The 14,642-nt window shown below is 34.4% G+C and overlaps 1 protein-coding gene across 1 annotated transcript in view; it reads right to left on the reverse strand.

The window, feature by feature from the left end:
* Window positions 1–14,625, reverse strand: part of LOC143238162 (uncharacterized) — a 34,629-nt gene extending 20,004 nt beyond the window's left edge. The window contains exons 1-5 of the mRNA XM_076478141.1: window positions 14,533–14,625; window positions 13,557–13,603; window positions 7,560–7,676; window positions 2,819–2,887; window positions 629–670 (exon numbers count right to left, since the gene is read on the reverse strand). Coding sequence (XP_076334256.1) covers window positions 629–670; window positions 2,819–2,887; window positions 7,560–7,676; window positions 13,557–13,580 — 252 coding nt within the window. The 5' untranslated portion in view covers window positions 13,581–13,603; window positions 14,533–14,625. The remainder of the gene's footprint in view (window positions 1–628; window positions 671–2,818; window positions 2,888–7,559; window positions 7,677–13,556; window positions 13,604–14,532) is intronic.
* Between the last annotated feature and the right edge of the window lie 17 nt (window positions 14,626–14,642).

The following is a 14,642-nucleotide window of genomic DNA, read 5'->3' on the forward strand; positions in this document are numbered from 1 at the left end:
TTAGAAACAATATGTAATATAGTTTATAAAAGTACAACCGTATGGAACATTCAGGTGGTCAAACAAAAAATGAAATAAATACGTTACACAAAATAAAATGAGTTTTCTGATTTTACATCAAAAGGAAAAAAAAACTTTTTAAAAGTTCAGGTAACTAAAAAGCTAAAAATGCAGTAACCGCAGTAATTCACGAGTTCAATGTATGCTGTGATTCAATTTACAAGGTGAAGTATTATTATATTACATCACAGTCTAAACTAAAAAAAAAATTGAAAACCGTAGACATTTGATCTTCATTTTTGATAACTCCCATATGAGTAGAGTTTAAGAAAGAAATGTAAACAAGCGAAGAAAGCAAACTTATGTGATATTTCTAGATCTAACCCTACTTGTACTACAAGTTGTAGGCTTAGTAAAGGCCTACTATGCAAATCAGAACAGTTTTCGTACAACAACCAAGAAAAAGCGCATAAAATACAGTAATGCCTCAATACACAAGTCTACACAAGCACGATACAGGTTTGAAATACAGATATCGACTTCAATAATCCCGAATTTAATATAGTTTTAATCGTATACCTACATCACGCGAGAGAACAATATTCAAATACATATATAGACTACTCACCTTATGACCTTTCACTTTCTCGTCTCCAGCATCTCGACATTCCTAAAATAAAAAGTTTTTTAATTTATTTTATTAGTGAAACCTACAAAAGAAAAAGTAGGCTAATAAAGGTATCCGAATTTCATTTGGTTTTGAAATTTATACATTATTCCAAGATTTAGGGCACTGATTTTCGAAAGCATACATCAGGAAACCTCAGTGGTAAAAAAACGGATATTTACCCTGACACCAGGACAAAAGTACGAGAAATAACATCTAAATTCGTAAAATACAAAATGTCGAAAAATAGTTTATTTAATTAATTTTAGTTTTTGTCCACGTCATATTACAATAAGGAAATGATTAAACAGTTTCGTAGTCAAAAAGTCACAATGGACAATAAAACTGGCCTACGAGCTTCAGAATTCAAAATTGTGTAAAAATATATACCAATATGAAGTGTTAGGTGTAGAGATAAATTGTTTGGAACAAAAAGTTTGCTGTCAGATAATTTCGCCGAACTTAAACATTGATACAGAGGGAGACAATCTTGTTTTGTTATTTTTTGTGTACGTTTCACTTCTTTCACGGCCCGGCATGGCCAAGCATGTTAAGGCGTGCGACTCGTAATCTGAGGGTCGCGGGTTCGCATCCCCGTCGCGCCAAACTTGCTCACCCTTTCAGTCGTGGGGGCGTTATAATGTGACGGTCAATCCCACTATTCGTTGGTAAAAGAGTAGCCCAAGAGTTGGCGGTGGGTGGTTTATGACTAGCTGCCTTCCCTCTAGTCTTACACTGCTAAATTAGGAACGGCTAGCACAGATAGCCCTCGAGTAGCTTTGTGCGAAATTCAAAAACAAACAAACAAAAGAAACATCTTTCACATTTCTTTCTTTCGTAATATTTGAATACACATTTTAGAAATAGCATTATATGCAGTGAGTAAAAACGTCCCCAATAAACGAAAAATTAGTATAATCTTTATAAATTTAAAATAATTAACAAAATAGAAGTACAAAATCAAAAATTAGTTGTTTTCAAGTCTGACCTAGAATAATGTAAACTGATGTCTTGGGCAGGTTGATTGTATTTGTTACAACGTGTTCTATTGTTGGACGTATTCTTTCAGGTTATTTGATCAAAATAACGCCAAATCTGGTCCATATAACGATAATGAATTTATTTATTTCTTCAATAACGTTTGATACAGTATATGCTACGTCCATTTGTATTCCCAACTTCACCGAAACTTTGAGACTAATGGTGCGTGCACTTAAACTACGTCTCAGCTTGAAACATTTCTCTCGCTTAACTAACTAGTCAATAACATATACTATCACTGACCAACCTGTTGACGAACAGAAGCACTAACTCTCATTCTCCAACCCACTACTAACACCGAACTAAACATTGCACTGAGCCGGGGCCTAGCATGGCGTGATAGTTACTGTTGTTGTCTCGTAACTTAGGAGTCGAATCCCCCCTCTCCGAGCATGCTCGCCTTTTCAGCTGTAGAGGCGTCATATTGTAATAATTAATCCCAGTATTGATTAGTAAAGACTTTGTGATGGGTGGTGTTGACTAACTATCATCCCTCTAGTCTAGGCCAGACATGATCAGGTGGATAGGGTGCTTGTCTCTTGATCTGAAGGTCGCGGGTTCGAATCCCTGCCCCAACGAACATGCCTTTTCTGCCGTGGGGGCGTTATAATATTACGACCAATATCACTATTCGTTGGTTAAGGAGAGTAGCCCAAGTGTTGATGACTAGTTGGCTTCCTTCTAGTCTTTCACTGCTAAATGAAGAACGGCTAATGAAGATAGCCCCAGTGTAGCTTTGCGCGAAATTGAACGAACAAACTGGTTGGTTCACTGTTTCACTATATTACTTGTTTTCTGTTAATTACAAATAACTTCTAAACGTCGACTTAATTGCCAGCTTCCTCTAAAGAAACATTAAAATTAAAAAATTGAAAATTTATCTTACAGCAACATCGATAATATTACAAGGAAAGATAGAATAGAAAGGTTATTGTCAGAATAATTCTATTTTATTTCAAGCCTTATACGTTAGATTGTGAATTGTCAGTAACGAAACTGTTTCAGATTATTAGGCCTACTGAAACTGTCTTCTGCTGTAGTAAATAACTTTTAACGTTCGATCCAACTAAGCCTAATTAACTTAAAGAATAGACGTAAAAACCAACCTACCTTAATATACGTTGGAGGGTATATGCCTTGGTTGTCTGTGACTGTATTTTTTATCATGCACAGTCCGAACTGTTCAAAATAATTCATAATATTAAAAACGCTTACTGAGGATGATGAGTTTATAAAAAATAATCATTCGTTTTTGTCATAAACAAACAAAATAATCTAAATTAATTTAATCGTCAAGTTTCTATAAATCAGATGCGTTTCTTAATTAAAAACTTAGTTTCTCTTGATGACGAGAAACCCAATAAAAGTGTTAATACCCATACAAGCCATTCTGAGATACAAAAGCTTAGGTCGCAGTTCTTCACAGTAAATGAAAATCAGATGAAAAAATGTTTTTATTCTTATTTGACAAAATGTTTATTTTGCTAGTTAACAAGCAACTTCATAATTCAAACTCGATAAATAAAAAAAGCTAATTTCAAAGTTGGAAAGTTAAATATCGTAAGTTTGTCACGTGATGTTGGAGATGCAGCTTTTAGTTTTTTGTCTTAAAATATTTCCAGGCACTACTTACGTGTTAGATGAGTAATACAAACACACACACACACAGGAAATGACAGAACATTAAAACTAATTACCGTTAATAATGAAGTATAAATCATATATGTATGAACATGAGCTTTAGTTACGTTATAATATAATTAAGTAATACAATAAATCATTGACCCTTGGTGAAACTAGAATATGTTCTGCATACGTTATATAACAATATCTTTGCCATGTAAATTTTTACAAGCTTTCTACGTCATGACAGAAAAATATATTCTTGGCAATATTTACTTTACGTATATAACTATTTATATTTTGATATAGTACGAGGTCTGTTCAAAAAATACGCGGACTGTTTGAATTGCGCGGCTCCAGTTGGTTCCAGGGGAATCCGCTTGGTGTCGCTAGGTTTGCACAGATCAGCTAATTACGACGCCATTTCCCGATTGCAGATATCTTCATTTGTGTATTAGCTACGCGGTTTTAAGTGAAGTGTGATTTTTCCATTTGGCGGATTTCAGAATGAATGACCTGAAGGAGCAACGACTTGCTGTGAAATTTTGTGTTAAACTTGGAAAATCTGCGACTGAAACTTTTGCTATGCTTAACGCGGCTTACGGTGATGTTGCTATGAAGCGTATGGCATGTTTCAAGTGGCATGAACGTTTTAAGAATGGTCGACAGTCCATTGAAGATGATGAGCGTCCTGGACGTCCTTCCACGTCAACTAACGACCCACACGTCTGACTGTCAGGGAGCTTGCTGAAGAGTGTGGGATATCAGTTGGATCTTGTTAAGAGATTTTGACCGAAAAATTGAAGATGCACCGCGTTGCTGCGAAATTTGTGCCTCAGAACTCGTGAGTTTTTTGGCCAAACACTCGATCACTGTTCTTCCCCACCTTCCCTACTCACCTGACTTTGCTTCTTGCGATTTTTTCTTGTTCCCCAAACTCAAAAGACCCTTGAAAGAAAGAAGATTTGAGATGATTCCCGAGATTAAGGCAAATGCGACGAAGGAGCTGGAGGACATTACAAAAGAAGCGTACCAGGACTGTTTCAACAAGTGGAAACACCGTTGGGATAAGTGTGTGCGTTGGGGAGGAGAGTACTTTGAAGGGGTCCCCGACCTGTAACTTCTAAATAAAGTACATTTTGTTTTATGACGTCAATCCGCGTATTTTTTGAACAGCCCTCGTATATCAAATATTGTTCCAAATGACGTAAATGTGGAATACATTTTGTGGGAATTAGTTTGAGGTTAAGATAATTTTTGGTCACATCCGCTGTACTATATATATATATATATATATAACGTGACGTTTTGGGACAACATGAAACATACTGGTTCATCTCGGCTGTTCCATCCTCTGAACTGAATTAAAACTATTAATCATTATTTTAAAAAAATCTTACAGCCAGCCTTCATCATTACTATACTTATCAAGCATTTTATTAAACACACTTAAATGTACTGTCTTCACAACATCCAAATACACCCATTTCATTGGTCAACCACCGGTTAAAATAATTGTCTTTGATGACTCCTAGTCTACCAACATTTATACTCTGCTCCCCTAGTCCTAATGTTGTCACTGTTAAGTACGAAAAAGAAAGACGATGTAGCACTATCAATCAGATTTTCCTATCTCCCTATTTTCAAGAAAAAACAATTTGAAAGATTTCAACCTCTCTTCATATGACAACCCCTCCATCTCAGGCATCATTCTAGTTACCCCTCTCTGAATTTTTTCCAATGATTCAATAATATTCCTAAGGTGGTCTAACTAGTGACCTATACAATGAAATTAAGATCTCTTTATACTTGTATTCAATATTTCTATGGATACAACCTAAAATCCTTTTTGACCTACCACTAGCAACAGCACACTGCTTGGATGGTTTTAAAAACTGATCAACTATTACACTAAACTCCTCTTCTTACATGACACTGTTAAGGTTATTCCCATCCAAACTATTCTTATAATTCAAATTTTGATAGTACATGTGCATTATCTTTCATTTATTATAATTAAATCCATCTACCATTTGTTTGTTCAACTCACTAAATGATCTAAATCCTTTTGTAAAGCAGTAGTGTCCTCTTCACAGCCAGCAAAACCCAAGACCTAAATAATATCTGTAAATTTAAGTAATTTATTAACCATTCTTTCATCTATGTCACTAAGGTAAATCAATAACAGCAAAGGTCCAAAGACTGAGCCTTGAGGTACCTCATTTGTGACATTAATCCATTTTCATTGAACTCCATTTGTAACAACCCTCTGTGCTCTTCCCTCTAACTACTCTTCTATACAATTTGCTATCGTATATTCCACATCCATAGAGATAACATTTTTACATACCTTTTATGTGGTACCTTATCAAATGTTTTCTGAAATACAGATGCATCAAATTGATACTCTTATCATAATTTATCTAAAATGCAACATTTTCAAATAATGTCAATATATTTGTAAGGCAAGATTTTCCTTTGTGAAACCATTTTGACTATTCAGTAAAATTCTAAACTTTGCTAAATTACTTTGTTAAGCAACATTTATTAGTCTAAAACCTTTCCCACAACTGATGTAAGACTAATGGATCTAAATTTGATCCCTTCAAAATTTGTTGTTTTTTAAAATTTAACCAAAATATTATTATTCCTGACTTTCATAAGTAGTAAAACTTGAAACCTAATAGGGTAATAATCACTTGCACCTGGACATTTTCCACTTTCCATTCTTTAATTGTTTCTGTACTTGAAATTAACAATAAACCTAATATAGACAGCTCTGTTTTCAGAAATCTTTCTTTCTCATGGTATGACACTAGCACTTCTCAATTTACATGTCTGAAATTAAAATCACTCATAATTATTATTTCATTAGCAGCTAAAATCTGAACTGCATTGTAAAGTTTCTCACTAATTTTATCAGTATCATCTGATGGTCTCTAACAAATTCACACTAAAGCCTTTTCTCTTTGTATTAACTTATACACACCCAATGGATTCAATCTCCTTGCTATTATCTTTGATATCCCCAACTTCAATAGGATGTAACTCACTATTTACATATAAAGCTACTCCATCCTATCTTTAATACTCTATCCCTATTAAATAACCTGTAAATTTCTATCATCAAAATTATTTACGTTTAACTATGTTTCAGTTGTTCCCATTATATCAAATCATCCCTTCCTACTAGTGTTATAAAGTCATATGTTGATTTCTTATACTTCTAACATTACAATAGTAACAATTAAGTTTACACCATAACTACTTCTGTATTCATTTCCTATGTTAAACTTTGTTCCACATCTTAAATGTTTTGTATTTAGTTTATTCTAGCCCTCACCACTGTCTAGTCCTAGTTTTAAACTTCCCTTACAGCTGAGTCAATAGATGTTACAAACATGTCAGCTCCTACCATATTTAAATGTAAACCAACTATTCTAAAAAAAAAAATCCCTTCTCACGTTTAACTGATCCTACAAGTCCAACCAGCCTATCTACTCATCTTTAAATACAAACCTAAACCTACCATTAATCTCCACAGTTAATTCTGGACAGTATCCCTGACAAAGTCTTTTTCCTTTGAAGGCCTTTATCAACCCTTTTGTACTTATTAATTAGCTCCTCTAACCTTTCTGTCACAACATCATTAGCTCAAACATGAACCACAAAACTACATTTTTTGCAAGCTCCTTTATTATATTTCCTACTCTGTCATTTATACCCTTCATCTGTGTTCCTGGATAGCATAATCTGATTCTTTTAACCCTATTTACCCCACAGACTATTCTATGTATATGTCTTGTCAAGGAAACAACTATGATTATAACCTCTCTATCTTTCACATCCTTCTCTAACCCTTTTATTTTTCTTCCTCCAATATTTCCTCATCTACATAAGCCAAGGGCTGAAATCTGTTGTTCAACAGAACAGGCTCATTATCCACCACTTTTAGCCCTAATAATAGTTTGTAACTTCCTGAAAGTTATTGTTAGCTGATGTATCAATTAACGTATCTCTATACATCCTGCTACCATTTCCCAGTCTACACTTCTCTAATCTTTTGCATCTTACGTATGTGTGTTTGCAAATGATTTATAAGACATATAACTGTTTGCAGGTGGGTTAGTGTTAAGTAAAATCCAGGATTAGATTCTCCACGGCGAATACAAAAAAAACTGCGAAACGAAACAAACAGAAGACAACACAACATAAGGCTCTACCTTACCTCCTCAGCCGAGTCGACCACACTTGGATCGTTGTTACTACACACCACACTAAGAAACTGCTCTGTGGGGACATCAGGAAAAGCTTTCTTCTGACAGTTATCCATTACTATCAGATCCTAAACATGCGATACAAAATATTAGATAGAGGTTATAGCAGTCTGTATCTCCGAAATATAGTATATTTTGTTTTCTGTAACACAGGCCTGTTTCTAATTTCGTGACGTGAGCTTAATATAATTGAAAGTCACACGCTGAAGACAGTCGTAATCTCAAAACTATTACGACCAATAGAACGAAATGTTTCTGTCATTACGTTATGCGTTGCAACGGCCAATAAAAATGTCGTCGGGTTCGTTTGCTGATTTTCATTATTTGCTAACTCTTGATTTTAATTGAAAAAACTATTACTTCAACTATCATTTATAAAGATTCCATGATTTTACGAAATGATTTAGCGATTTTATTTAAACGACATCATAGATGTGAAGTTCAAATTACCAATCACACTGGTTTCATGTAGTCATGTGTGATTTTAATGCAGGATTTAGTTTACTTTAAGGACCGAGCATGGCTTGTTATCTATCGTGTCCAGTTGTGAACCCAAGGGTTTGTAAATTGCGATCTTTCTAATTTCTAAAAACACGATATGTGCACTCGCAATAAAAGTGACAGTCATATCCCACTGTTTGGTACATAAGAGTAGCCAAAAACTGGTGGTAGACGTTGCTGACCAGTTGCCTTTCTTTAATCAATTAATTGAAAATTAAGGATGACTATGTCCAGATATCCTGTTGTACAGCATGTATGGAAATTTTGGTGTACTGGAGATTTATTATTACAATACTCACAGTTTGATATATGCAAGTTTTGTGAATAGTGACTTTATGTTTTCATGAAGAATTATATATATGAGAAGCTGTCATAAGTACAGCAGTGTTATTTATTATGTAAGACAAATCACTTGGTTGAATAATAGATAATTGTGTGAAATTTGGGAAAGGATTATGACAACAATATTGAGGAAGTATTGAAGGATTATAACAATAACACTGAATAATGTTTTTGTTTGTTTAGAATTTCGCGCAAAGCTACACGAGGGCTACCTATGCTAGGCATTCCTAATTTAGCAGTGTGAGACTAGAGTGAAGGAAGCCAACAAATAGTGAGATTGACTGTCACATTATAACGCCACCTCGAGTGAAAGGGCGAGCATGTGATGAGGATTCGAACCCACGACCCTCACATGGTGAATCGAGCACCCTTAACCACCTGGCCATGCGGGGCCATTATTGAAGAAGTACTGAAGAATTATAACAACAATATTAATGAGTTACTGAATGATTATAACAACAATATTGATGAATTACTGAAGGATTATAACAATAATATTAATGAGTTACTGAAGGATTATAAGAACAATATTAATGAATTACTGAAGGATTATAACAACAATATTAAGGAATTACTGAAGAATTATAACAGCATTATTAAGGAGTTACTGGAGGATTATAAAACATTATTAAGGAGTTACTGAAGGATTATAAAAACAATATTAATGAATTACTGAAGGATTATAACAATAATATTAATGAGTTACTGAAGGATTATAAGAACAATATTAATGAATTACTGAAGGATTATAACAACAATATTAAGGAATTACTGAAGAATTATAACAACATTATTAAGAAGTTACTGAAGGTTCATAACAACATTATTAAGGAGTTATTGAAGGATTATAACAACAATATTAATATTATAAGAACAATATTGAGGAGTTACTGAAGGATTATAACAATATTAAGGAATTACTGAAGGATTGTAACAATATTAAGGAATTAATGAAGGATTGTAACAATATTAAGGAATTACTGAAGGATTATAACAACAGTATGAAGAATTATAGAATGGTTATGAAAACAACTTTGAAAAAGAGCTTGTTGTTGTTAAACACAAAGATACACAAATGGCTATCTTTGTTACGCCATTTGGAGTGTTAGAAAAAATCAGTAAATGAAGTGGACTAAAGAAGCAGTATAAAACGTATTGAAGGATATCAATGCCAGGATAGAATATCTAGTAACTAAAGTAGTAAACGGAAAAATCAAACTCTACCTACTGCCCTCTACATCCGTTAAAGAATTCCAGTCTCAAAACAAAACTAACTATGCAATATGAAATGAGCTAAATCATTTCGTCTTCATCTGTTAACACCACTATTTTTCATATCCAGTTACGGAAACTTCATGGACTAATCCAGCCATACCACTATTTAATCAAATTATGCAATTTATCAAGCAGTATCAACATCTACCTGACAAACCAAAATATTTCTATGTAAATATACCATAAGAAGCATCTAACATAGCGTTTAACATAAGTCAGATTATTAATTGTTATTCATTTTGTCAGCCTTAATAAAGCATTGAGTAACATTCTAATTGAGAGTCTCAATGGTTACAAGACTTTGGTGGCAGTCTTATCCGACAATGTTGTAACGTTATGTTAGAAGAAAGTTTTACAAGCAGAATAGGAAGACGAAATATTAGCGGACTTTCCGATGATCTGAAATACATTCCCAATTATCTTATGCAATTGTTATTAACTTCATATTTTAATTGGTCACCATGTCAGAAACAACTGTGCATTTGAAGTAACATGTAAATATGATTTTATTACACACAGAAATGAATGATGAAGAAGTCAGAAGCGGGCAGTATTAAACTGCTCAACTATAAATAAATGTTATCTGCACGAGGTTTAGTTCTCTTTTTGTTGTATTAAATACTGTTTTAATAGTTTTTATTCTTAGCGAGGTTCTTTCAGAATAATCTATAAAAAGAATAATGAAACGTACAGTCCACATAAACATAACAACAACGTTTTATCATTTCCACTTCAAGTTACCTATTTAGAACAACCAACATTCACTGATAAGACTGACTGACTTCACAACTAAATTTCATATCAACGTAAAATTTCATATAATTGTCTAACTTTATAACTGTTTCCTCTGCGAAACATAAACTCAGTGTTCAAAGTACTGATCTAAACGGCCGACAGTAACAAACAAATAAACCAAATCATGCACTTATTCTTTGATAGATTGTTTAGACAGAGTATTAATGAAGAAACTTTGTAAAATGAGCAGCAACTGCTTGTTGTGGAGACAGAAGTTTAGAGGACGACGTTTCGAAAGTCTTCAGCCTTTCGTCTTCAGGTCAGTGTGTGTGTAGGTGTTGTCGGTCTTTTATAATGTCCTGGTGGATTGTGGAGAGCATGTTATGATTGGTTTGATTATTACTGTTTTTGATTGGAGGGGAGATTTCCTGAAGATTCAACCAATGGCAGCCACAAGTTACTCACCTCTAATCTGGAATCTCTGTTTAATGAAGGTTTAATAGTGTCAACATAAAATGATCCTTTCATTTTACTTGTCTTCACGAATTTGTCTGTGTTGATGATTCTAGTTTTCTCCCAGTTCATTCAGTGTCCAATGTATCGTATTTCGATAAGATATTATCCAGTTAATACTGATATACTTACCACTTTCTGGTCATATATTAAAACTTACACTTTATTTGCTTTGACTACTGTAACAATATATAAAATAAGTGTCAATGTATATATGTGTGTGTATCTATCTGGTCCTTATACATTTCCACATTTGTTTTGATCAAACACCATCAAAATCATAAAATATGACACGAGAAATGTTATGACATGTGTGTGAGAAGAGGGACACTTCATCTAATTTCAGAAAACTACCAAATCAGCACAAGATACCATGAAGAAGTTTGTGGAGGTTAGTAGATCCTCATCTAATTTTATATTGATATAATTCTTGGAAACAACATGACTTTCTTTTCAGTTTTAATATTTTTATGTATTTCTATTGCAACTTTAACGTTTATAATGTTAAGAAAAAATAGAAGCACAATTTTCCATCTATTGTTACAATCCAGTTTTTATTTCTTCCGTCTAACGGATGGTTACTTCAGCTAGTGAGTTATAAATTACATTGTGATTTCAGGGCTTTGTTTCGATTACTGTAATTATTTGTGTTATCTAAAGAAGTATTGTTATTTCCGATTAGTAAAAATAATTATAAAATTCGTTTTGTAATTTGTATGAACAGATAATGCCAGAAACAATCAATAGAGGGCACTTCTTTAAAATTACATTTTATTTAGAATTTCGCACAAAGCTACATGGGGACTATCTACGCTAGCCGTCCCTAACTTAGCAGTGTAAGACTAGAAGAAAGGCAGCTAGTCGTCACCACCCACCGCCAACTTTTGGGCTACTCTTCTACCAACGAATAATGAGATTGACCGTAATATTATACGTCCCCGCGGCTGAAAGGGCGAGCATATTTGGTGTGACGGGGAACCGGACGAGGAGCAAAATCGAATTGAGTACACGTGCGTTTCACGCTTGGTCTTCTGGACGCAAATAAAAATACAGCTAATAAATAGTGGAACCAAGGCCTCATAGATTAGGCTCGGCATGGACAGGTGGTTAAGGCACTCGACTCATAATTTGAGGGTCGCGGGTTACAACCTCCATCACCCCCTTCAACATGCTCGCCCTTTCAGCGGTGGGAAGCGTTATAATGTGACGGCCAGTCTCGCTATTCATTGGTAAAAAGAGTAGCCCAAGAGTTGGTGGTGGGTGGTGATGACTAGATGCTTTCCCTCTAGTCTTACACTGCTAAATTAGGGATGGCTAGCGCAGATAGCTCTCGTGTAGCTTTGCGCGAAATTCGAACCAAACTCATAAATTAATTTACTCTATTTCTGTCTAAAAGAATTCAAGTGACATGGCAACTGAGAGTTTCCTCTTTTATTTTGTATTTACCACCGTCTATTTTAAAGAGTCTGCGTAGAGGTTATTGTATTATAGATATTTTTGTAATAAAAAATAAGCTGTCTTTAATTAAACGTCCCTCAATATATTTTAATGATGCACTAGTTTAGTTTATATTTCACACACACATTAGCCTTCGCACTTTTTAATTAATATAGTTTTCACTAGATGTCGCAACAAAGAATTTATCATCACTGGTTTGAAAACGGAATAACGGGACTTAAGTAAACTGTACAGCTTTTAAAACTTTAGTGTTACTTTAAATGTTTTGATAAGTTAAGTCGATTCATCATAGTTCTTGGCTTACTTTTTAATATATTTTTATTATTATGGTTTCATTTTGAATTTTCAGAATGTACTGAACGCCCAACAGCTCCTTAAATCATTATTATTCTTAAATGGTTCCATGGTTTTGTCTTGCTGCATAGATGTAATTCAGATTGTTAATACCGTGTGCCTAAAAGTGCTTGTTTCAGAATTGTCGAGCAGGGTTACACAAGTCTTTCTGTGCATAGCTACTTCTAATTCAGACACTCGTATAACGCACCTATAGCTGGAGCACGTTTTTGCGGCAATCTGGATGTTCAAGCACTAAGTCATGTCCAGCCCCATACATACCTAAGTAAATAAATCACGCAACGCGGCTCATCAGCAAGGTTCGAAGAAACGTTCAAGGCTTAAGAAAGACGTTCCTGTCTAATGACTCAGTAAAGAAATATTTTATCCGTCAGATTTTATCCATAAAGATTAAGATTGTATTTGCTTGTTTGTTTTTGAATTTCACGCAAAGCTGCACGAAGGCTATCTGCGTTAGCCCGTCACTAATTAAGCAGTGTAAAACTAGGGGTAAGGCATATAGTCATCATCACCCATCGGTAACCCTTGGGATACTCTTTTAACAACGAAGAATAGGATTGACCGTTACGTTATAACGCTCCCATGGCTGAAAGGGCGAACATGTTTGGTTTGACAGGTATTCGAACCTGTGACCATAAAGTTATGAGTCAAGCGTCCTTAAGATTGTAACCAACCACAAATGATTTATCAGTTACAGCTGTACGCTATAAACCGTTTACAGCTATAACCATTACCTCCACAACTAACACAATAAATATTCAGTCACTTACCTCGGCTGGTGCCTTTACTTTCATACACTCGTAGCGTTCCTTGTTCGCTAAGGAAAATAAATTACAATCAAATATCTTTTGTACTCTAGATTTAAACCTAATCACACCTACGTAAAAGTACTTATTAATCTACATATAACAAACACATGTAACTGAAATACAAATAATAAAATTTATTTTCTTTAAAATTGCTGTTTCTGGTTGTTGTTAAGCACAAAGTTACACAATTGGCTATATGTGCTCTGTCCACCACGGGTATCGAAACCCAAGTTTTAGCGTCGTGCGTCTGGGATTGGCTACTGAGTCACTAGGAGATGTTCAAAGTTGTAGTAGCTATTTTATTGGAAAACTCTGTAGTTTTTAGTATTTCGTCGAAAAGAAAAGAAATTACAGTAGAGTTCCATAGGATATAACAGCCACACTTACTGAACTGGCAAACAAGTTACAGTTGATAGTTATTTATATCTTTAAATGTCGGTCAGTTTTGTTTGTTTGAATTTAACTTTACAGCTATTCGAGGGCTACCTGCGCTGGGTGTTCCTAATTTAGAAGTTATGATAGACTAGACAGACTACCCATCACCTACTCTTGGGCTACACTTTACCAACGAATAGTGGGATTGACAGTTACTTTATTACGGTTCGACTCTGAAAGTGTGAACTTGTTCGACGAGGGATTCTGAACCTTTTACTAAGACTATTAGTACCTTAACCACCAGGTACGAAGCCAGTCAAACTAATCGATGAATGATATTTCAGATGTAGTTTAGATGTCTGATAAGACATTCGTCTAATGGTGGGTTATTCACAGCTGTCTGTTCAGTTAGTCACAAATCGTAACACTTTTCAAGAAGCCTACGGTGGTAAGGAAAGTTTCATACATTTGTTGTTTTGTTAAATAAAATACTAGAATATTTTCTGAAGAAGTTTCTGTAAATGGTACATGTTAGAAAATGATGAAATTAAATATTACTTACCACACAGGTATCGACGAACTCCTTTACCGAGACTCTGGAAGAAAGAAAGAATTATTCTGTTTGTCTATACTTAAGTACAAAGTTATACAATGGGTTATTTGTTTTGGGCT

The sequence above is a fragment of the Tachypleus tridentatus genome, chromosome 13 (assembly GCF_004210375.1).
Source record: "Tachypleus tridentatus isolate NWPU-2018 chromosome 13, ASM421037v1, whole genome shotgun sequence".
Classification (NCBI taxonomy): Eukaryota; Metazoa; Arthropoda; class Merostomata; order Xiphosura; family Limulidae; genus Tachypleus; species Tachypleus tridentatus.